General features: G+C 42.2%; 1 protein-coding gene across 17 annotated transcripts in view; it reads left to right on the plus strand.

Annotated features, from left to right (window-relative positions):
• Window positions 1–22397, plus strand: part of SVIL (supervillin) — a 345773-nt gene that overhangs the window by 109685 nt on the left and 213691 nt on the right. For 13 of the 17 annotated variants that reach the window (XM_089668661.1, XM_089668664.1, XM_089668663.1 and 10 more), the window contains exon 1: window positions 9121–9196. The exons of the other annotated variants lie outside the window; for them this stretch is intronic. In XM_089668661.1, the coding sequence (XP_089524787.1) occupies window positions 9136–9196 (61 nt within the window). In that variant the 5' untranslated portion in view covers window positions 9121–9135. Of the gene's footprint in view, window positions 1–9120; window positions 9197–22397 lie in introns of those variants that run through there. 17 annotated transcript variants of the gene reach the window in all.

Consider the following 22397-nt stretch of genomic DNA (forward strand, 5'->3'; position numbering starts at 1 on the left):
TGTTTCTGTTATAAAAGTTTGCAAATAAATAATTGTTGTTCATAAATTTAGGCCAAGATGAATTCTGCTACATCTTTGAAAATAACCCAAATTAGGATGTATTTTTTAGTCTGTAGGAAAGTTATAGCGTTCACAAACTATGGTATAGATCTGAATATTGATCAATCCTGAAGTACTGACAGCCAATCTAATTTCTTGAGGTCCAAGACTGTCAGAACAGTACAGATATCCCCCAAATGACCCCTTTTTGCAAAGTAGACAGTCCGATGTACTTCATAAGAGGCATGGCGAGTAAGTTGTGGTTTTTTTTTTTTAATTTTTCGGAAAATGAAAAAAATGTTCACTTTTTTTTTTTTTTTACATACTGTCACCAGTGCAGTACAGTGTCGTCATATAACTGGCATGGCGGTGATCAGGGACACTGGTGAAAGTATGGAAAAAAATATATTTTTTTTTTATTACATTTGTTTTTTTTAAAGATTTTTTTTTTCATATTTCACTATGTCCAAAGTAGTACAAGGTTACCATAGTAACCTTGTACTACTTTGGGGAAGTGATCGGTATTTTTTTTATTTTTTTTTTACACAATTTGCTTATAGCAAAGAATTACTTTGCTATAAGCAAGCATTTACCTGAATGACATCGATTCATTCAGGGTTTTTTTTTTTTTTTTTTTTGTGCTTAGCTGTGATTTGGCCACAGCTAATCACATGGCATGTGATCACATGGCATGAATGAAGCTATCCATTGTATACAACTGTCATGTGACCTGTTGTGATTGGTCACAGCAGGTCACATGGTACTGGAAATGGGGGCCAGTACTCAAATCTGTCATCGGCCGTGTCCAAGGTACACGGCTGGTGACAGATCGCATGGCTCTGCAAGCGTGAAAACTGCGCATGTGCAGGAGGATGCCATATGGCATCCACCCGGAAATCTACAGCTTTTTCCCGGCTGCCAAACGGCTATTGGTTAACCTTTTATGCAAGCTGCTACCCATACATTTCTAGCGCTCGTTCATCTACCTTTTATTGAACCAACATATCATACTTCCCTTCTTTTGTGCTATGGTTTTGCACAAAGCAGCCCCAATCCTCCTCTTCTCTGGTCCCCTGCCAGCACTCCTGGCCCCTCCTCCCATGCACTCATGGGTGCTCGCTCCTGAGTCACCACTGTGTGTGAAACACACAAAGCACGGCTCAGCCCCGCTGCCTCCTCACTGGCTGTGATTGACCGAGCCAATGGCTCCCAATCCTGTGCCCCAACCAATGGGGATTGAGAGACCCAGGAAGAACTGAGGTTCCCATGCACAGCGCTGGATTGATATGGGGCTCAGGTGTTTATTAGAGTGGCTGAGGGGGTAGATGTACATTGAAGGTTTTTTACCTTCATGCATAGAATGTATGAAGGTTAAAAACCTTCAGCCTTTAGAACCACTTTAAATGTCTAGCTTCCCCTTCCCCTCCTTTATGCCAGCACTTAAAGTATCTACATGTTCCCCTCCCCGTTTTGCTGATCGAATCAAGAGTATATATCTAAATGTAAAATGCAATTATTTAATGTAAGTGGGAAGCTTTAGGGGCTCTGAATTTATAAGGCATGCATTTATATGACCATAGATAACACAAGGCCAATCAAAAATGGGTTGATGTCTGTCTAGTTCAGATCTCTTTGCAGTGTTTTGCTGCATTCACATGAGTGCATAGGGGCGGCTGCCAGTAGATTCTTGCTTGTGGTTGTAAAGCTGCCTGTACACACTTCTTGGAATTCATAAAGACTGGTGCAAACAGATTTTGCGAAATTGCCTTATGTATTCTAAAGGTTGTGCAGCGTGTACCTGTCTAGAACTTGGATTTGGCACATGATGCATCACTTTTAGAATGCACACAAGATACTTTCCCAAAATCTGTATGCTGGCCTTTATAAATTCCAGGGAGTGTGTACAGGCAGCTTGACAACCACCGTGGTCTTTCTGTACGCTGAGAGTTGATCTTAGCACCATATTCTTAAGTTTCGAACGGTCAGTGTTTTATTTTGAATTTGGTGCATTCATTGCACCATAATGATAAAGCAGCGCACATAAGAATTTGCTGCAATAGGCGCATGAGTCACAGGCAGGAAGAAAACTGCTGCACCTGGTTCTTGGATTTTGGTGATATAAATTAACAATGGCCATACTGCCAGAAAAAGTGTCACAACAGATGTCGGTAGCAGTTGTCAGATTTCTACTCAATATCCAGTGCTGTTCACTTGTAACCAGTGTGTTCCCAGGGTCGGTGTTTCTGCAGAGTTCTGGCCAGAGCTCATTGGGCAGTTTGCATGTGGCCATAGCGCAGAGAGTTGCAGTAAATTATCTGCACCCATGCACATGTGTTAATACAGCCGAAGGGCCTTTCACACGGGTGGACCGATCGGTTCTGTCTTGCCCTTTTCAGGCTCACCTGATCGGACCACTCATTGTTCTCTATGGGGAGGTGGATGCAAACCAACATGTACTTGTTTATAGCCGCCTTCATCTGCTTTGCTAAAAACAGATGGATGGGAGATCTGTTCCCCATCCACCTAGCAGATCGGTTGACCCTTTGTGTCCGCCCTGCACAAGTGGAGCAGACAGAGACCTGTCATCTGCCTGGTCAGTGGGGATCAGCAGACAGATCCCCTGCTGAGCAGGCGGATCTAATTGGCAGAGTCCATCTGTGTGAAAGGGCCCTAACACAATCTTGCGCACTTTTACAAAACTTTTTAGGTGGCCCAAATGGAAGAAATGTACTGTATGATGACATATGTTATTACAAATTATGTGCTTTCTTTTACTACAAACCTTTTAACTCTTGACTTAACTGCAATTATTGACAAATGCCACGCTTAGTTTCTGACCACTAAGTGCACATGGTATAAAATGGTGCTTGGTTGTCAGACATTAGGTATGGGTTCCCTAGATTGTTTAAATACAGGGTACAAATAGGAGTAAACAGCAAAACACAAGCTGTGCTGCCAGGCCACAAAGCTTCATGTGTCTGCTAGCGGCAACGCTATGAATTATTAGAGAGGCAATCGGCCAGCTATAAGAGGAAGTGTTCTAAGTCAGCAGGGCTTTATCCACCTGGCAAGTATTAATGAATTCAAATGGGAAATCTGAAATGAAATAAGGACTAGGATTATTTAATTAGTTATTTCCAGGCCAGGTGTTTGTACATTTGATGATATCATCCGCTTAGATACCTTTAGCTGATCGCTATTGTTCCTCTGGGAGTGGGACGATGTACTAACCTTGGAATATGACCCACTCTATATACAAAACGCGCCTCCCCTGGACTTCTCTCAAAATTTCTGAATAAATGCCACTGTTCTAAATCTGTTTTAGTTTTGGGTGGCTGCTGACTCCTATGTCACGTGAGAATTTGGCCTGGGCATAATGCAGAAGCACATGGGTGGTTTGTATTACTTCATCAAGCTCTAAAATTTCTAGTGGTTAAAGTGTATGTAAACTGGAACAATGAACTTCCCTTATTTGCTTCCCTGTGGTCTGTTAGAACAAAATTCTTTCAGTTGCTTATCTATTCAATAGATGCAAAACTACCTGTTCCTGACAAAAATCCAGTGCTGTCCCCTTCACTCTGCAGTGTAATCTGAGGGACAAGTATGATGAGCTCAGGTGGTTTTGAACATGAGTCTGAACCTGGCTGAGCTATCCTGCCTGGAAGCTGTCAAAGCATTCTCCTGCCCACAGCCTCATGTACATATGCCCATGGTATACATGCAGCTGTGGGGCATGCCTCTGCCCTCTGTTTGTATGCTTTGATGTTTTCCGGGCTGGAATAGCTCAGGTAGGTTCAGACTTGTCTACTCAAGGAGTGTTATAGACCTTGCCTAGTCTGGAATACAACCCCCAACTTTATGGAGATAAGGAGAGCAGGAGGTGTTCATATTCCGAATGCACTTCTGACCTAGGGTGACAATGCTGCACCGCCATAGATAAAGTACACTGTCAGCCTAGGACAGGAAAACTTACTACCAGGTTCACCAGGTTAAAATAAAGGGAAAACAGCCTGGGGAAAAAAAAGACTAATGCAGCCGCTAAGAACTGGTCAGCTACTCTTTCAGTAGTTACTGATCGCTACACAGTTTGAGCAAATGTCACATGCCGGCTATCAAGCTCCACAAATAAGCTTACACAGTTCTCTGTGTGATTAATTGCTGCCACCCTTGAGATGTGTAGCTTACACCTTGGCCTAGAGCTAGACTGAATTTTTTTTAAAGTTCATTTGGGTTACTATAATTATGCGCTAAGAGCAGTTGATCGCCCAAAAAACCCCCCAAAAAACAAATGGCTTCCTTTGGCATAAGCTGCACGAATGGTAAACAGCAGTTCTCAATCGCACATAAAAGAGGCACTCTGCAATTTTACAAAATGAATCTCTACCACATATTGCTTGTATAGTTGATCCCATAGGGATCAACACCATTCATCGTTACTGTTGCAAATGTGCCCAACAGAGATTGACGCAGTCCGCCATTTTAAGAGTATCCATTTTTCTTCCCTCACTCCCTCCCTCTCTGAGAGGAGACATTTAGCCAGTGTGTGTGTGCTGTTTGTGGGTCACTGGCAGGCCAAGGCAGCAGGGAACCCCAGAGCGATAAAACATCTCTGAGCTAGGTGCCTAGCTGTCTGGGCGAGCTGTACCATATCACACCTCGTATAAGATAAGGCAAGCTTTCCCCGGAGTTCAAAGAACATTCCAAGGAAACACGACTAGATAACCTTGTGTTAAAATCCATTTTTCCCCTAGGTCTCATATCTTGGAATATGAGACTTACATAAAAACCGGACATCTCATCAGATGGACGATGAGCAGGAGAACAGTTTGATGGGTCACTTGCCTTGTCTCGGACACACAGGAAAGCCGAAAAATAGATCTCGTGAACCGTTCAGTGTACACTTGCATAATTCATATCTAATCAATCCTCAGACTTGTCTGCATAATATTCTACCCACGGGTGGAATGTCAGTTGTGCATAGGAAATGTTATGAGCCCAAATATGAACTACACTAGATTTTGGCTCTAGTTCAGGTCGACACCCAGACCTCCACGCCTACACGGGGTATTGGTCCGTGGCGTCAGAGCCACCCCCTGTTGGGGACTACAAAACAGGCTGTCAGGCCTAAGAGTAGTGAGTTGAAGAATTCTCCCATTGACCATGGTAACGTAGGGAGATCAAAGCACCCTTCTGCTCTGATACTTGGATCTGTTAACCCAGGACTTTGGCAAGTACTTTAACCCTTTAACCTCTCTCTGATATCTCTTTGCTGTGCTGTGGTTCTTTGTATATGTATGTGTATATGTATGTATGTGTGTGTGTATGTATGTATGTGTATATGTATGTATGTGTGTGTGTGTGTGTGTGTGTATATATATGTATATATATATATATATATATATATATATATATATATATATATATATATATATATATATATATCTCTTAGGTACATCTTTTTCTGTAAATATTTTTATTGCACCCGTTTTGACCTTTTAGTAATAAATCTTTCCTTCTGAAAGTGTTGAACGGTTTCTATAGCGCTTTATTGCAATTTACGAATTCCTGCCTCTAAAGAGAACGTTACTGTTTGTTTAAACCTCTGTATAACCGGCCTGCGGACCGTTTTATACAGACGATTATCTCAATCATTATAGTGTTATAGCTGATAACGCCGAGTTTCCTCTTTCTCTGTACAAAAAGGAGGTGGTGGCAGTGTGAAGCGTTAATTGCGTAATTAACCTGACCCAGTAACAATCGCCCAGGCTGCCGGTACATGATCGTGCTCCATTAGCTGGAAAATCGTTGTGCAGGGGGCAGCTGGGTGTGGCATTTTTACGCACGTCACATAGCAGTTCTAGATCGGCTGGTCCTTCGGTCACGAGTTTGGTGAGAAGGTCTGGGGTCTGACGCCGCGATCGTGACAGTTACTGCTTTAAGAAAGTTCATAGAAATCACCCATGTATCTCTGGCTATAGTAAATCATTTGTTCCATCTGTGTAGCAATTACTATTTTAGTGGGAAATTGAGCAGCTAAAAAATTACTGTGTGCTTCTTCGGGGCCTGTTAAACTGGAACACGTTGCGGGAAACAGACGTTCCGCGCCAGTTTCCCCCACCACATTCAAATCGCACTGATCTTGCTATCTGCAGTGTGTGTCAGTGCAAAGTTAACACCCCAAACACAGGTCACAAATGCAGTGTGTTTGTCCACATACCTGATCGCATGGTACAAAAGTACCATTTTGGTCCATTTGCAGTGCATTTTCAAAGGCAGTTCTTAGTCAGTCCTGTGTGTGCTTGTTAGTTTAGATGTTATGCGAGCTTAATCAGAAAAGATGAGGCGCAAATGTATCTGAACTGGTCATTGCGGAGGGTGCGTGTAGACAGGTGTGCTCACTTGTTAATTTGCTCCCTTTCACGTGGGCTTTCCCTGTATTGCAAGGGTTAAATGCTTGTTTAGTTCTACAGGAACAAGAAAAGCAGTTTTACTCTCCGCTTCCACAGGCTCCTCCGTTCTGCAAGACTGATCCCTGCAACCTCCTCTTCCCTGTATTCTGACAGTTGCTGGTCCTTTGACATCAAGACCAGTTCCAGAGTCCATAGCCTGACATTGGACATGTGGACGCCAAGGAACAATCCATGGCTGGACTGTAGGGGAGCACCAGTTGCTGTGGGAGCGGAGGCTCAGGTAAGTAAACTGCTTTTCTTTTCCCCTAGGCCAAAATGGGCTTTTAACCCTTGCAGTGCAGGGGCAGCCCCACAGCAAGGGAGGCTTTTTTTTTTTTTTCTCTGGAGTTGGGCTTTAAAAGGGTTAGTTCACCTTTACCAAAAAGCTGCCTATGCAGATGAGGGATGCCTGTAGATGAAAACAAGCTGTGCAGCTCTGACCAAAATTGAATGCCCTTGCTATAGAAATAGGCTATTTGCATACCTCATGAAGCCTGACCTGATCACTCCCAGGACATTGCTATGATGTTGCTAAGTGAGGACCAGTTATTACTGCTCACCTTCACCATCACAGGAGTGAGCTCGTTCTCAGATTCAAACCCCTTCACATGCATTTTCTCTCCCCTGATGCAGTAGCTCAGAGTCTGAAAGCTCACTCCTGTGATGAAGGTGAGCAGTAATAGCTAGGCCTCGCTTAACAAGGTCCTAGGAATTTTCAGGTCGGGCTTCATGAGGTGAGTAAATGGCCTCACCCAAGGGTGTTATTTAGCTTTAGTCTAAGTTGCAAAGTTTTTTATCTGCAGATGTCCCTCATCTGCATAGGTAGTTTTTGGTAAAAGTGAACTAACCCTTTAAAGTACAACTGAACCTTTTAGATCTGCTCAGTACATTCCAGGTGCAAGAGAAAAAAACGCTAGCAAAGTCTTAGTGTTTTCTTTAGACAGCAGCCATGGCCTGAGTAGAAGATTGCCCTCTACCAGCATGCTGTAGAGGAGGACTCCGCAGCATTCCAAAACTCCTCCTGCTCAGCAGGGATCTGTCTCTGTGGTCAGCAGGAATCCTAAACTTTGCTTATTGCAGAGTTATAGGTCTGACTCAACAGGGGGGGGGGGGGTGTTGGACCTGTGCAGAGAGACCACTGCTTCCACAAAGAGAGCAAGGTCCTTCTTTTCAGCATGCTGGTAGGGTATAGACCAGCAATGGGCAAACTACGGCCCGCGGGCCGTATACGGCCCGGCGGACCTTTTAATCCGGCCCGCGGAGCGTGATACTGTCAGGATGGCTGTCAGGATGTGTGTAGGCGGGGCAGCGTGACGAACGTGAGGGGAGCTAGGCTCCTCTCACAGTCCGCCCTAAAGACCGGTGTAGCATGAAAATCTGTCTCCTATGAGGATCTGCCCCCCTCGACGTATCTGCGCATGTGCCGGAGATCGCCGATTGGCTGCTAATGCCTGAAACTGGCACATGCGCAGATACGTCGAGGGGGACAGATCCTCATAGGAGACAGATTTCATGCTACACCGGAACGGCGCGGGAACACGGCGAGAGGAACGCGTGGAGCAAAGGTAAGTGAATTGACACAATATGGGGAATGAATTACTATAGGGGGAATGAATTACTCTATGGGGGATGAATTACTCTATGGGGGATGAATTACTCTATGGGGGATGAATTACTGTATGGGGGATGAATTACTGTATGGGGGATGAATTACTATAGGGGGGATGAATTACTATAGGGGGGATGAATTACTATATGGGGGGTGAATTACTATGGGGGGTGAATTACTATGGGGGGTGAATTACTATGGGGGGTGAATTACTATGGGGGGTGAATTACTATATGGGGGGTGAATTACTATATGGGGGGTGAATTACTATATGGGGGATGAAATACTATATGGGGGATGAATTACTATAGGGGGGATGAATTACTATGCTTACTATGGGGGAATATTACTATACTTACTATGGATGACACATACACATCATTCATCTACTCTTGGTCCGGCCCCCGGGTCCAATATATGAACCCATTGCGGCCCTCAAGTCAAAAAGTTTGCCCACCCCTGGTATAGACTATACAACTTACTATGGCTCCTTATTTAAAAAAAAAAAAAAAAAAATCTGTGAAACTTTGCACACTTTTTTTTTTTTTTTTGTTTTGTTTTTGATACACGTAGAATGCATTTAACTGATTTAAACTGAAAGTTGACCTGGACTTTAATGTCTGTGTCTGGCTTTAGCACTAGTGTGATAATCTGATAGCTAGGAGGAGCCCAGTACACTCCTTTTTTTTATTTTCAAGTCTCCTGTACTTCCTGCTGTTTTTTTTTTTCTCTCATTTTTTTTATCTGTGTCATTTCTGAAGCATGTGTTTTAATTTGGCTGGAGCTTGAGGTTTCAGCATCTCTCTGTCCCTATGACCCAATCCGCATTTGAGTGCCTAATTTCTGTTTGTAATCTGATTACTGGCTTGGGTTCCTCCAGCTTTCCAGCCCATTGCTATGCACTCGCTGTGCTCAGCCTCTCCAGCCTGACAGGCTCAGTGTGGTGCTGGGAAATTGCTGTCTCTGAAGCTCTCTGGAAGCGGCCTGAGGCTTTGGTTCTGTCTGACATAAGGACATTGTGGTACTGGCAGAGGAACAATGTTTAGGAACCGATGGATTTCCAGTTATATGGGGAGTGTCCTCTGTCCTGAGGACCCAGGTTAGTGCCTTCTAATGTCATGAGAAAAATGAATATGCATTGCTTTATTGGCCTAATACATGTAGCACACTCAAAGGCTCGTTTACTATGATGAAGGGCAATGTGCAAAGTGCAGAAACCTGTAGCAACCTGTCAGGATTAGTCTCACTGATCCCATAGCCTTAACCTGGAAGCTGGTTGCTGTAGGTCACTGTGATTTGCACATCATCATCACTTTCTGAACTGCCTATATATTGAAGCCTTTATAAAACAAGGTTTGTATTTTCTTTTTTTTTTTTTTTTTTTTTTTTAACAGTTTTCCTGCCTTTCTCCATATACCACAGACAGTAGATTAGATAGATCTGTTAATGAGCTTAAGGGGACTTTGCCTCATTAGGGTTAAATATGTCAGAATGCTTAATCCAGATTTAGTTGTATTTTGTGCTTTTCTGGAGCACTTTTGCACTTCTTGCTAGCTTTGATTAATTTGTTCAAGCTCTAGACTAGTTTATCAGTTTATCTGGACTATGCTTCCAGGTGCCACCCATTCAGTACACAGCAAGTGTTCACAGATTCTAGGAGAGCGAGAGAGAAGCCAAATCACAAGGGAGATGTGTGCTAATTGCTCTGTGCACCCTGCAGATGCTGTGCATAGTGCTCCAGTTCTCCCTGCTCCATGTGATAACAGACTATAGAATGGCAGAACCTTTTTTGGGTCGAAGGATGGAGGAAATTTTTGTTTTTCTACGTGGATAAATTAAGGCTGAATGCACCAATAAAATAATGCTTGTTTAGAAAATTATCGGTTCAAATTAACATGGCATTAAAACTATTATTTAATTTTGGTTCTCTATTTACTCCAAACAAACGTGATCTGGTAATGTTAGCCATTACCAAATCATATTTTTGTATGGAATAAAGTGCCAAAAAAGTCATATTCACTTAGAAAAGAAAACGGCTTCATATGAGCTTCTTCATGTGACCTAAAGCCTAGGCAAAGATATCATGGCCAGTGGCTGCCTAGAGTGCTTTGAGTCTTTTATGTTATTAAAGTATATGGAGACTTTGCTTTCAATTGGACAGAGCCAGTCTAGTCTAGCGGAATGATTGACCATTCTACTGAGACAAAACAAGATGCTGTATGTCCTGGGGGTCTTTTTCTCTATGCCCCTGCACTCGCCCCATGATATGTTTTCAGTGTTTATACTTCTTGGAGCTAGTCTAGCGGAATTGCAAGGAGGAACAAGTTACAGCACTGTGCAGCACTACTAAGTGGGAAGTAGACCTTGTATATGGAATACAAAAATATGGTTGCCCCTGTTTTTTTGTGTGTGCATATATAATTAATATATATATATAATTAATATATATATATATATAATTAATATATATATATATATATATATATATATATATATATATATATACACACACACAGTCAGGTCCATAAATATTGGGACATCGACACAATTCTAACATTTTTGGCTCTGTACACCACCACAATGGATTTGAAATGAAACAAACAAGATGTGCTTTAACTGCAGACTGTCGGCTTTAATTTGAGGGTATTTACATCCAAACCAGGTGAACGGTGTAGGAATTACAACAGTTTGCATATGTGCCTCCCACTTATTAAGGGACCAAAAGTAATGGGACAGAATATTAACCATAAATCAAACTTTCACTTTTTAATACTTGGTTGCAAATCCTTTGCAGTCAATTACAGCCTGAAGTGTGGAACGCATAGACATCACCAGACGCTGGGTTTCATCCCTGGTGATGCTCTGCCAGGCCTCTACTGCAACTGTCTTCAGTTCCTGCTTGTTCTTGGGGCATTTTCCCTTCAGTTTTGTCTTCAGCAAGTGAAATGCATGCTCAATCGGATTCAGGTCAGGTGATTGACTTGGCCATTGCATAACATTCCACTTCTTTCCCTTAAACTCTTTGGTTGCTTTTGCAGTATGCTTTGGGTCATTGTCCATCTGCACTGTGAAGCGGCGTCCAATGAGTTCTGAAGCATTTGGCTGAATATGAGCAGATATTGCCCGAAACACTTCAGAATTCATCCTGCTGCTTTTGTCAGCAGTCACATCATCAATAAATACAAGAGAACCAGTTCCATTGGCAGCCATACATGCTCACGCCATGACACTACCACCACCATGCTTCACTGATGAGGTGGTATGCTTAGGCTCATGAGCAGTTCCTTTCCTTCTCCATACTCTTCTCTTCCCATCACTCTGGTACAAGTTGATCTTGGTCTCATCTGTCCATAGGATGTTGTTCCAGAACTGTGAAGGCTTTTTTAGATGTCGTTTGGCAAACTCTAATCTGGCCTTCCTGTTTTTGAGGCTCACCAATGGTTTACATCTTGTGTTGAACCCTCTGTATTCACTCTGGTGAAGTCTTCTCTTGATTGTTGACTTTGACGCACATACACCTACCTCCTGGAGAGTGTTCTTGATCTGGCCAACTGTTGTGAAGGGTGTTTTCTTCACCAGGGAAAGAATTCTTTGTTCATCCACCACAGTTGTTTTCCGTGGTCTTCCGGGTCTTTTGGTGTTGCTTAGCTCACCGGTGCGTTCCTTCTTTTTAAGAATGTTCCAAACAGTTGTTTGGCCACGCCTAATGCTTTTGCTATCTCTCTGATGGGTTTGTTTTGTTTTTTTCAGCCTAATGATGGCTTGCTTCACTGATAGTGACAGCTCTTTGGATCTCATCTTGAGAGTTGACAGCAACAGATTCCAAATGCAAATAGCACACTTGAAACTAACTGTGGACCTTTTATCTGCTCATTGTAATTGGGATAATGATGGAATAACACACACCTGGCCATGGAACAGCTGAGAAGCCAATTGTCCCATTACTTTTGGTCCCTTAACAAGTGGGAGGCACATATGCAAACTGTTGTAATTCCTACACCGTTCACCTGATTTGGATGTAAATACCCTCAAATTAAAGCTGACAGTCTGCAGTTAAAGCACATCTTGTTCGATTCATTTCAAATCTATTGTGGTGGTGTATAGAGCCAAAAATGTTAGAATTGTGTCGATGTCCCAATATTTATGGACCTGACTGTACACGCACACGCGCATGGTCATGGATGGACACTATGGATGGAGAGGCATCTGACTCTCCCTCCTTCCATATCTTGCTCTGGGGTGTTGGGATAGTGTTGCTAATTGGAATAAAGTTAGGAGGAGCAAATACCGGTGCTTAGTGACTTGGCCCATCATCACTGACACCCCTAGAATATACTACCCCAATACTACAGTACTGTTAGATTGACGTAAATCATGTCTTAATGGATATGGAGAGAGGTGAGCAGATGATTGACCATTCTACTGAGACAACACAAGATGTATGTCCTGGGGGTCCTTTTCTCTGTGCCCCTGCACTCGCCCCGTTATATGTTTTCAGTGTTTATACTTCCTGGAGCTTGCAATCATTGAAAAATCCCCTTAATTCCTCTCCTGAAGAAGCAGAGTTCCAGAAATGCTTCGAGATACAATACGTAGCATCTCCAGTTAGATTGCCCTTCCCATATGACCTGCTACCCACTCATTTCTGGGTTCCGGCAGTGTACCCTCAATGGAAGGTTGGGCTTAGACATGGCTTAGTAGCCCATGGCAGTACAGCCCCAGCTCAAATAACATGGATTATTGGACAACATGTTCAGCGATCCATCAAAATGGATTCTCTCTCCTGCAAGGAATACCAAAGCCAAGTTAATTTCTTGTTTGAGCATTTGTAAACTCTGGTTATGAGGTGAGCTCACTTTTATTGCTTGGACATTCATAATGGTGCAGTCGGTATTTATTTAAAATAAACGTTGCAATTAAATCTTTGTATCAAAAAGAGTAGATCCAGCAGCTGAAGTTATATTCAAATTTTGCGTTTGAGAGTGAGAACGAACAAGCTAGATTTCCACAGAAAAATGGAAGATTTGTATGAGTTGGCTGCCTAGACTTTCATTATGGTCCTTCAATGTTATAAGCAGCCTCGTTGACCAATAGAGAGGTTTGGGAAGGACTTGGGCTTCTCTTACATGATTTTGGATATGTATATGATTTCAGCTGCTAATATTCCTGGATCCTTCTGTCCACTTAAACGTGCAGTTTACACTGAAGATCACTTCTGTTTCAGTTTTAATTGCTTGGGTTTGTGACCGGTTTTCTGATTAGATAATCTACAGGGTTTAAAACCTGAAACTTCAGTCCTATTTAATTAGATTGACATACATAAAAACCCCAAGGGCTTGCCTTTTTTTTTTTTTTTTTTTTCTGTGCCAGGCCTGCAAATTTAGCATTTCTATTGCTTCATTGAAACTGACATGAATGACTTTGGCGTGGCCCAGTTATTTTATCTGTAGACTTGGGTGTGTGATTTGTGTACTGAGCTGTGTGTCGGATTCACAGTGCGACTATAACGAACATAGTGTCAGGGATGATATGTGAGTGCAGGCCAATCCTGCTTATTCAGTTCATAGCTAATCTGTGACAGGTGTGTATGGAAGAAGGTGTATGTATGTATGCATGGAATTCCTGCACTAAAGCCTTTCACTGAAGTGAGGACAGCTAATCATTTGCCAGACTTAGAGAAGAATATGTACATTTATTTGAAATGATTAAAGCCCAACTCCAGCTTTTTTTTTTTCCCTTGTTTTGCATAGAACAGGTTACAATTGCTTGAAGAGAAGTCACAAGTACTGAAATTTATTGGAATGCTCTTCAATGGTGATACTTAAAGCAACAATTTGCTGTCTGGTCTTTCTGTCCTGATGACACTTTTTTTTTTTTTTTTTCCCCCTAATTTTTTTTTTTTTTTTTTCTTTCGTGCTGATGTCACAGAACCTAAAAGCAAGACCTAACTTTGCCAGTCGGTGGCAAAGCAATAAATCTGTTCTAATTTGTCCACACTGTATCAAAAACTGAAAAGAAAAGGCTTTAGAAGTTCTGAGGCTATATGCAAATAGCCAAATATTCCTGGCTAAATGCTGTCTCTGGATACAGCGACATTCTTGTGCTATGACTATATACAAAGTGGCTAATGACCTGCAGCCAGTTTGTGTGTGGCCAAAACGATGCAGGAAAGCCAACCCTGAATATGTTCAAGATCGGCTGGAGGCTCTGTTCTCTGTTGTATCACACTGTTGTAGCATTATCTACGTTCGGTATTATTCGGCTTATAATAAAGCTTACCTGTAAGTAAAATGAATATCTCCTAAACGTGCACCGTTTAGGAGATATTAAGGTTTTTGTGTTGTCACATCCCTGAGCCTCCTCCTTTTTGGTTCACTGCCGACGCTGTCAGCTCCTCCGATTGCAATGGGTGCACACCTGTGAGCACAATCCCAAGCTGCAATGCCTGCATCCATAGACAGACAGCACGACTCTACCCCGCCCCACTCCCTCATCATAGGGTTTGAGCCAATGGTTCCCTCTGCCTCGGCAATGCCTTTGAGACCAGGAAATGAGAGGAGAGAGCAACTATAGATGGACACAGTGCTGGACTGAGTGAGGACTCAGGTAAGTATAGGAGGGAGTAAGGGGGGGGGGGTGATACTATCTGAACATTCTTTTACTTTTAATGCAGAGAATACATGAAGATAAACAATGATTAGGCTTTAGGATCACTTTTTAAAGTGAACTTTCTAATTTGGAGATATGGGAGCTGGTATTACTGACTAGTTTTTAAAGGTACAGGCTCTGGTCATCCTGATTCTGGCTTACTGTGTAATAAAAGTACATGTTGTGAGCTCTGATCTGTGATGGTACATAAGCTCTGTGAAGCATTTCTACAAATGAACATGCTGCACCAGCACTATTCTAAAACTAACCATACACTGAGTGAATCTCAGCCGATTCTTATCAATACTGGCCTCCTTTTCAATATTCTTCATTGAAAAAGGCAGCTGGGTGAAAAATGTTTGGCTGAACAGCAGTTTCATCCAATCAGATGCAGCTGCTGTTCAGGTATTCTGACAGCCTCCTGAACTGGCTGTCAAAATACAATCCCCACCAGGGGAGATTCATTCCTCACTGTATAATGTGGATAAAGAAATCTGTTGTGTATGGCCATCCTAAAGTTGGCCATACATATATTGGCTGCCCTCCCATCCAGACATGTTGTTAAGCTGAGCGGCGGCAGCCTTGTCATGGCAGTAGCAAGAAGCAAATTTCCCCTGGTCAGTCATATAGGAAGGGTTTAGATTGATTGGATAGGTTCTAAGCTGATAAGCCAAGCACATTTTTTCATTAGAAAAGCCGTCATCGGGAGGAGTCGGTCTGCTTTCCCACATCCTCATTCCAGTCATATAAAGATATACTCAGGAGAACTGAGCGTACACGTTTGTTACAGCCAACCAACAGACCTTTCTCTGGGGTGGTTATAATGTATGTGCATTTTCAATGGCCTTTATGTCTGACTAGATGTTGAAATAATATTTGTTCAGGTTTGTCTCTCGAGGTACTTTCCATTCAAATTGGACGTTGCTGATTGCTTTTAATGAAGACTAATTTATAGGATTAGTTAGATAATGAATTAATTCGGTCAAGCAAATAGCAGTGTGCGAAGTACACAGCAAATCTTCTGGCATCCAATGAGAACTTGACCTGGAACCAGGTTGTTCTGTGCTACAGTTTACACTTCCTAGTGAAATATGCATGCACATTTTTCCATGGCTGTTCAAAACCTTGTTAATATTACTCTGGCTCATATTTTAATAGCCCCAATTAACCCCCTGGCTCTGGAGCTGCCACATATAGCGGGGGGCACACATGCTGCTGATTCCAGGACTTCAGTAATAGATATTGTTTACATGCTGTCTTGTTGGACGTGCTTTAACAGCTGTCCCCTATTGATCAGTTGTCCTGTGCAGCCCTAGGCCAGTATCACATGGGCCTGGGTGCATCTATTTCTGAGGCTTGCTTGTAAAAACTAGGGCAGAAGGAAAGGTGGCATTAGCCTTAGTGACCAATCAATTTCTGTTAATCTGGCGAAACTAGGTGTATGGGCTAGCACATATGCTTTTTCACCACGTGTCTCTAATGCATCTATATTGTTTCTGGGGATCTATGCCTTTTGAACTATGCAATTTAGTCTTTGTCGTGCTTTTTGAGGTATGCTTTGTTCATTTTGTAGCAGTCCTACTTCATATGTGTTTGTGTGTATATACATACAGTGAAGGAAAGAAGTATTTCATTCCCTGCTGATTTTGAATGTTTGCCCACTCACAAAGAAATGATCAGTCTAAAAATCGAATGGTAGGTGTATTGTAACACTGAGACAGAATAGCAACAAAAAATGCCAAAGATGCACATCTAACAAATTATGAACTGATTTGCATGTTTATGAGGGAAATAAGTATTTGATCCCCTATCATTCAGCAGGATTTCTGGCTACCAGGTGTCTTTCATACAGGTAACAAGCTGAGATTAGAAGCAGTCTCTTAAAGGGAGTGCTGCTAATCTCATTTTGTTACCTGTATAAAAGACACCTGTCCACAGGAGCAATCAATCAGATTCCAAACTCTCCACAATTACAAAGACCAAAGAGCTGTCCAAGGATGTAAGCAACAAGATTGTAGAACTACACAAGGCTGGACTGGGCTATCAAACTATCGCCAAGCAGCTTGGTGAGAAGGTGACAACAGTTGGTGCAGTCATTCGCAAATGGAAGAAACACAAAACAATGGTCAGTCTCCCTAGGTCTGGTGCACCATGCAAGATCTCAACTCGTGGAGTGTCAATGATCATGAGAACAGTGAGGAATCATCCCAGAACTACACGTGAGGATCTTGTCAATGATCTCCAGGCAGCTGGGACCACAGGCACCACGAAAACATTTGATAACACTACGCCTACAAGGATTGAAATCCTGCAATGCCCACAAGGTCCCTCTGCTGAAGAAAGCACATGTCCAGGCCCATCTGAAATTTGCCACTGAACATCTGAATGATGTAGAGGAGGACTTTGTTGAAAGTGTTTTGGAGGAGGTGGAATGCTGCCTTTGACCCCAAGAACACCACCCCAACTGTCAAACATGGTGGTGGAAACATTCTCCTTTGGGGGTATTTTTCTGCTAAGGGGACAGAACAACTGCACCACATCAAAGGGGCGATGGATGGGGAAATGTACCGTCAAATCTTGAGTGAGAACCTTCTTCCCTCAGCCAGGGCATAGAAACTGTGTTGTGGATGGGTGTTCCAGCATGACAATGACCCAAAATACACGGCCAAGGCAACAAAGGAGTGGCTCAAGAAGAAGCACATTAAGGTCCTGGAGTGGCCTAGCCAGTCTCCAGACCTTAATTCGATTGAAAATCTGTGGAGGGAGCTGAAAGTTTGAGTTGCCAAATGTCAGCCACCAAACCTTAATGACTTGCAGAGGATGACTGCCAAGAGGAGTGGGCCAAAATCCCTCCTGAGATGTGTGCAAACCTGGTGGCCAACTACAGGAAATGTCTGACCTCTGTGATTGCCAACAAGGGATTTGCCACCAAGTACCAAGTCATGTTTTGTGAAGGGGATCAAATACTTATTTCCCTCTTGAACATGCAAATCAGTGTATAATTTGTTAGACTTGCATTTCTTTTGAATTTTGTGTTGCTATTCTGTCTGTGTTACAATACACCTACCATTCAATTTTTAGACTGATCATTTCTTTGTGAATGGGCAAACATTCAAAATCTGCAGGGGATCAAATACTTATTTCCCTCACTGTAGATATATATTTTCAGCCATTATAAGATTATGGTGGGTAACGTGAATAACATTCTCATTTCAGTGGCATCTGAAAGTGGGTCCGATCTATTAGGCAGCAAGTGAGCATGTTGTCTCAGAAGTCAATGTGATAAATGCAGAAAAAATGGGCATGTGTAAGAATTTGAGCGACTTTGACGAGAGTCAAATTAGATTAGCTACATGACTGGATTCGAGCATCTTAAAAACTGGAGCTCCTGTGGGATGTTCCTGGTCTGCAGTGGTCAGGACCTACCAAAAGTGGTGCAAAGAAAGAAAAACCGTGACAGGGTCATGGATGGCCAAGGCTCATTGATGCATGTGGGGAGCAAAAGCTGACCTGTGTTGTAGTCTGACCAAAAGAGAGATTATAAAATGAAAGTTAAAGTAAAAAATAGAGAAGCTAATGGATGGATGGATGTGTGGACCAAACAAATATATAAACTAAAAATCACTAATAAAGCAGTTCTTCTCAAACTCAATATTGAGTCCTAAGGGGGCCAGAGTTTCTATTGTATAAAATCTCTTATGGTCGTTAACTTTATGTTTTTTTTTTTTTTAATTTTTTATTTATCTCTTGTATGTGATTGCTGTCCCTTGTTTATGGTTTTATATTTCTATTTATGCAGCTATCCCTTTGAGTGGGTTTTATTGACTCAAATACTCCCATTTATCTAATTATTCCTACATATTTATATATTGCTCTTATGTTGGGTTCACTTTGTTTTTATTCTAATCTGCATTCTTGTTCTTTGTTTCATTATAAGGATGCTGATATTTATGTCCAGATGTCTTTTTGGGTCTTAGTATGTCCCTCCTTTTGGTTAGTTTTCTGTATCGCGGCAGGTCACGGTCGTATCTGTCCCAGCACTTGTCTTTTGTGTTGTTTTCCCTTATTAGCGATCATTCTGCTTGTCTCAGTCTCTCTACTTGTGCTCCAAGAGGACGGACGCTACATTCCGCCCCCTTGATGTTTTGCAGCTGTGGGCTCCCTATATCTGGAGTCCTTTTTCACCACCTTCCGAGTCCTGATGAAGTCACGTGACACGTAACGCGTAGGACGGAAGCGTGGTGACGTCATTTCCGGTATGGACGGCAGCCGCCATCTTGGTACTCCCAACCACATAGATCTTTGCAGTTTGTTGCAGTGATTGCCTGTATGGCTTTGCAGACCCCATTTTTACATGTGAGTAGGTTCCCTGTGCATTTTTTACAATAAATGTTTTAACTTGCTACACTATGGGAAGTTTTCTTGCTTGATCTTTCACGTGAGGTTATTGGAGGAGAAAGATCTATGGTCATACCCTTATTAAAGACATCTGAGTTACTCCTGGGTGTTCTTGCCATGGAGAGGAGTCCTTGTTTTATCTACTATTGAGATTCATCTTGATCGAGATCATCAGTCTGTGTATATGCTTTCTGACCCCTGGCGGGTCACAGAAGGTGAGCACACATGCTAGTTGATGAAGGATTGCCCATTTGCAGTGACCACTGATGTTTCATGGCTTGTGCTGAAGAATCACGGTTTTGATGCTTTTTGGGACCATTTATTCATTTACTGTGTCACGCTATATTTATTATATATTTATACATTTTTATTTATCTGTTGACCACTCATTCACACTGTATTGTTGTGTGCATTTACTATTTTACATGTTTTTTACCCCTGCTGTTTCACACTCATCGTTGTTTTCACATTTATGTATTGAGTAGCGCAACACCAATTCACGTTTATTTATAAGGTTAATAATATGACTTGTATAAAAGAGGAGATTGTATAAATGGACTTTATAGGCACAGAGATTACATACGCAGAAAAGTAAGATCAATGTTCCTTTATTTAACATCACATATAGACTATTTTGGATAAAATATTATTGTACAGTGTACCCACAATGAATGTCCCAAAGCCTACCATATATTCAAATGGGTGACCACCAGTGATACAGCATAGAAGTTACCACCAAAGTAATCCTGTGGGGGGGGTGTAAGGAACATTCAAAGACTGAAGAGAATGCCCGACATGTTTTGCAACGACAGTTGCTTCCTCAGGGGCTGAACCTATATCTAAAAGAGATATACTTAGACAATTATCCCCTGAGGAAGCGACTGTTGTCGTGAAACGTGTCGGGCATTCTCTTCAGTCTTTGAATGTGCCTTGCACCCCCCCCCCCGCAGGATTGCTTTGGTGGTAACTTCTACTCTATATCACTGGTTGTCATCCTTTTGAATATATGGTGGGCTTTGGAACATTCATTGCGGGTAAACTGTACATTAATTTATCCAAAATTGTCTATATGTGATGTTAAATAAAGGAACTTTGATCTTACTTTTCCGCGTATGTAGTCTCTGTGCCTATAAAGTCCATTTATACAATCTCCTCTTTTACAAATAGTATATACCAGGACGTGGTACTGTTGTATCTATTGGGTGTGACCTATATCAGCCAGGGTTACTCCATATCCTTTTCATCAAATAATATGCCTTGGATTACAAAATATTCAGTTTTACTCAAATTAAATAATGCAAAATGAATACATCCCACAAAAAAAACTACTCCATCTAGTATTTTTCATGACCTCCATGATTTGTAAGGACAGCACGTAGTCTTCTAGGCATGGATCGAACTAGTTTTACGACATATTGCAACATTTATCTTTTCTTCAAGAACGACCTCTTATAGAGCCTGGATGCTGGAAGGGAGAGTGATGCTCAGCTTGTCTCTGCAGAATTCCCTATAGGTGTTTGATTGGGTTCAGATCAGGAGACATACAGTACTTGAATCACTTTCACCCTGTTCATCTTCAGAAATGCACTAAGTGTGTTTTGGATCATTGTCATGTTGGGAAAAGTGCACAACCACCAAGGGCACGGAGTGATGGTAGCATCTTCTCTTTCAATATAGAGCATTACATCTGTGAATTCATGATGCCATCAATGAAATGCAGCTCCCTGACACCAGCAGCACTCATACAGCCCCACAGAAGGACACTGCCACCACCATGTTGCACTGTAGGCACCATGCATTTTTCTTTATACTCCTCACCTTTGCAATGCCATACAGTTTTGAAGCCATCATAAAAACTTTTATCTTGGTTTCAGAGTGCATAGTCCCAGTAGTCTTCTTCTTTTTCAGCATGGGCCCTGGCAAATTCTTGGCAAGCATATTTGTGCATGGACTTTAGGAGAAACTTCCTTCGTGGATGACTCATGAATGCCATACTCTGCAGTGTACGCCTTATTGTGTCATGGGAAGCAATCACCCCGGTTTGGTTTTCTATTTAACCACTTCACAACTGCGCTGTAGCCGAAAGATGGCTACTGAGTGGTTGTCCACTTTTGGGAGGCCGTCATATGATGTCCTCCCAGAACACGCCTTCCAGCGCTCCCCCAGCACCCAGCGCTGTCTGATTGGTGTCTTACGGACACAGCTGATCAAATGATGAAGTAAAAGGTCAATCATAGCGGCCTTTTATCAGGTGATCAGCTGTGTCCAATGACACAGCAGATCAGAGTAAATACAGTTGCCGGTTAATGGCAGCATTTTCCTCACGCTTTCACAGTGTGAGGAAAGTACTGCCGATAACTGGCCAATGTCAGAGGAGATCTGCCCTGAGGATCCATGCCCACCAGTGCCACCCAGCCGTTGCACCCATCAGTGCTGCCAGTCAGTGTAGAATCATCAGTGCCTCCTCATCAGTGTTGCTTATCAGTGCAGCCTCATCAACGCACATCAGTGAAGGAGAAAAATTACCTGTTTGCAAAATTTTATAACAGAAACAAAGGGAAATTTTTTTTTTAATTGCACTTTTGTTTGGCGTGAACAAAAAATAAAACACCCAGTGGCGATTAAATACCACCAAAAGAAAGCTCTAGTTGTGTGGAAAAAAAGGTAAACATTTCATATGGGTACAGTGTTGCATGACTGTGCAATTGTCATTCAAAGTGTGACAGCGCTGTAAGCTGAAAATTGGCCTGGGCAGGGAGGGGGTGAAAGTGCCCGATAGGCAAATGTTAAGCTAACTGCGGTCAACTTGCATGGCGAATTTCTTCAACCCTTATCAGAAGACTCTTGTTGAGGCGATAATTCCTGTGGACGGCCTGGACGTCTCTGTGATATGGTTGTAGTTCCATTTTTGTTTCACTTTGGCTTCAATATTCTGACTGATAAGTAAAGTTTTGCTGATCTTCTTGTAGCCTTCACCTTTCTCAGGCCTTGCGACATTTCTCTTCCATGTGGTACCATTGCTGACAGCATGACATAGGAAAGGGTTTTCTTTAAGTAACACCCTTTTTATAATCTGCTGTTTGCTGGACACCTGTTTAATGAATAATTACACTCACCTGTAGTTGAATTCTTGTAATTAGGGTTTTGTCTAAAATTTGGCTTTGCTCCAAAGGCTGGCCATACACTATACAATTTTCTTACAATTTTCTGCCCAATTTCCTTTAGCTTTACCTTCAACTGTGTAGTGCAAGGGC

This window comes from Staurois parvus, unplaced genomic scaffold (genome assembly GCF_062004578.1).
Source record: "Staurois parvus isolate SC_StPar_1 unplaced genomic scaffold, SC_StPar_1.0 ptg000061l, whole genome shotgun sequence".
NCBI classification, from domain to species: Eukaryota; Metazoa; Chordata; class Amphibia; order Anura; family Ranidae; genus Staurois; species Staurois parvus.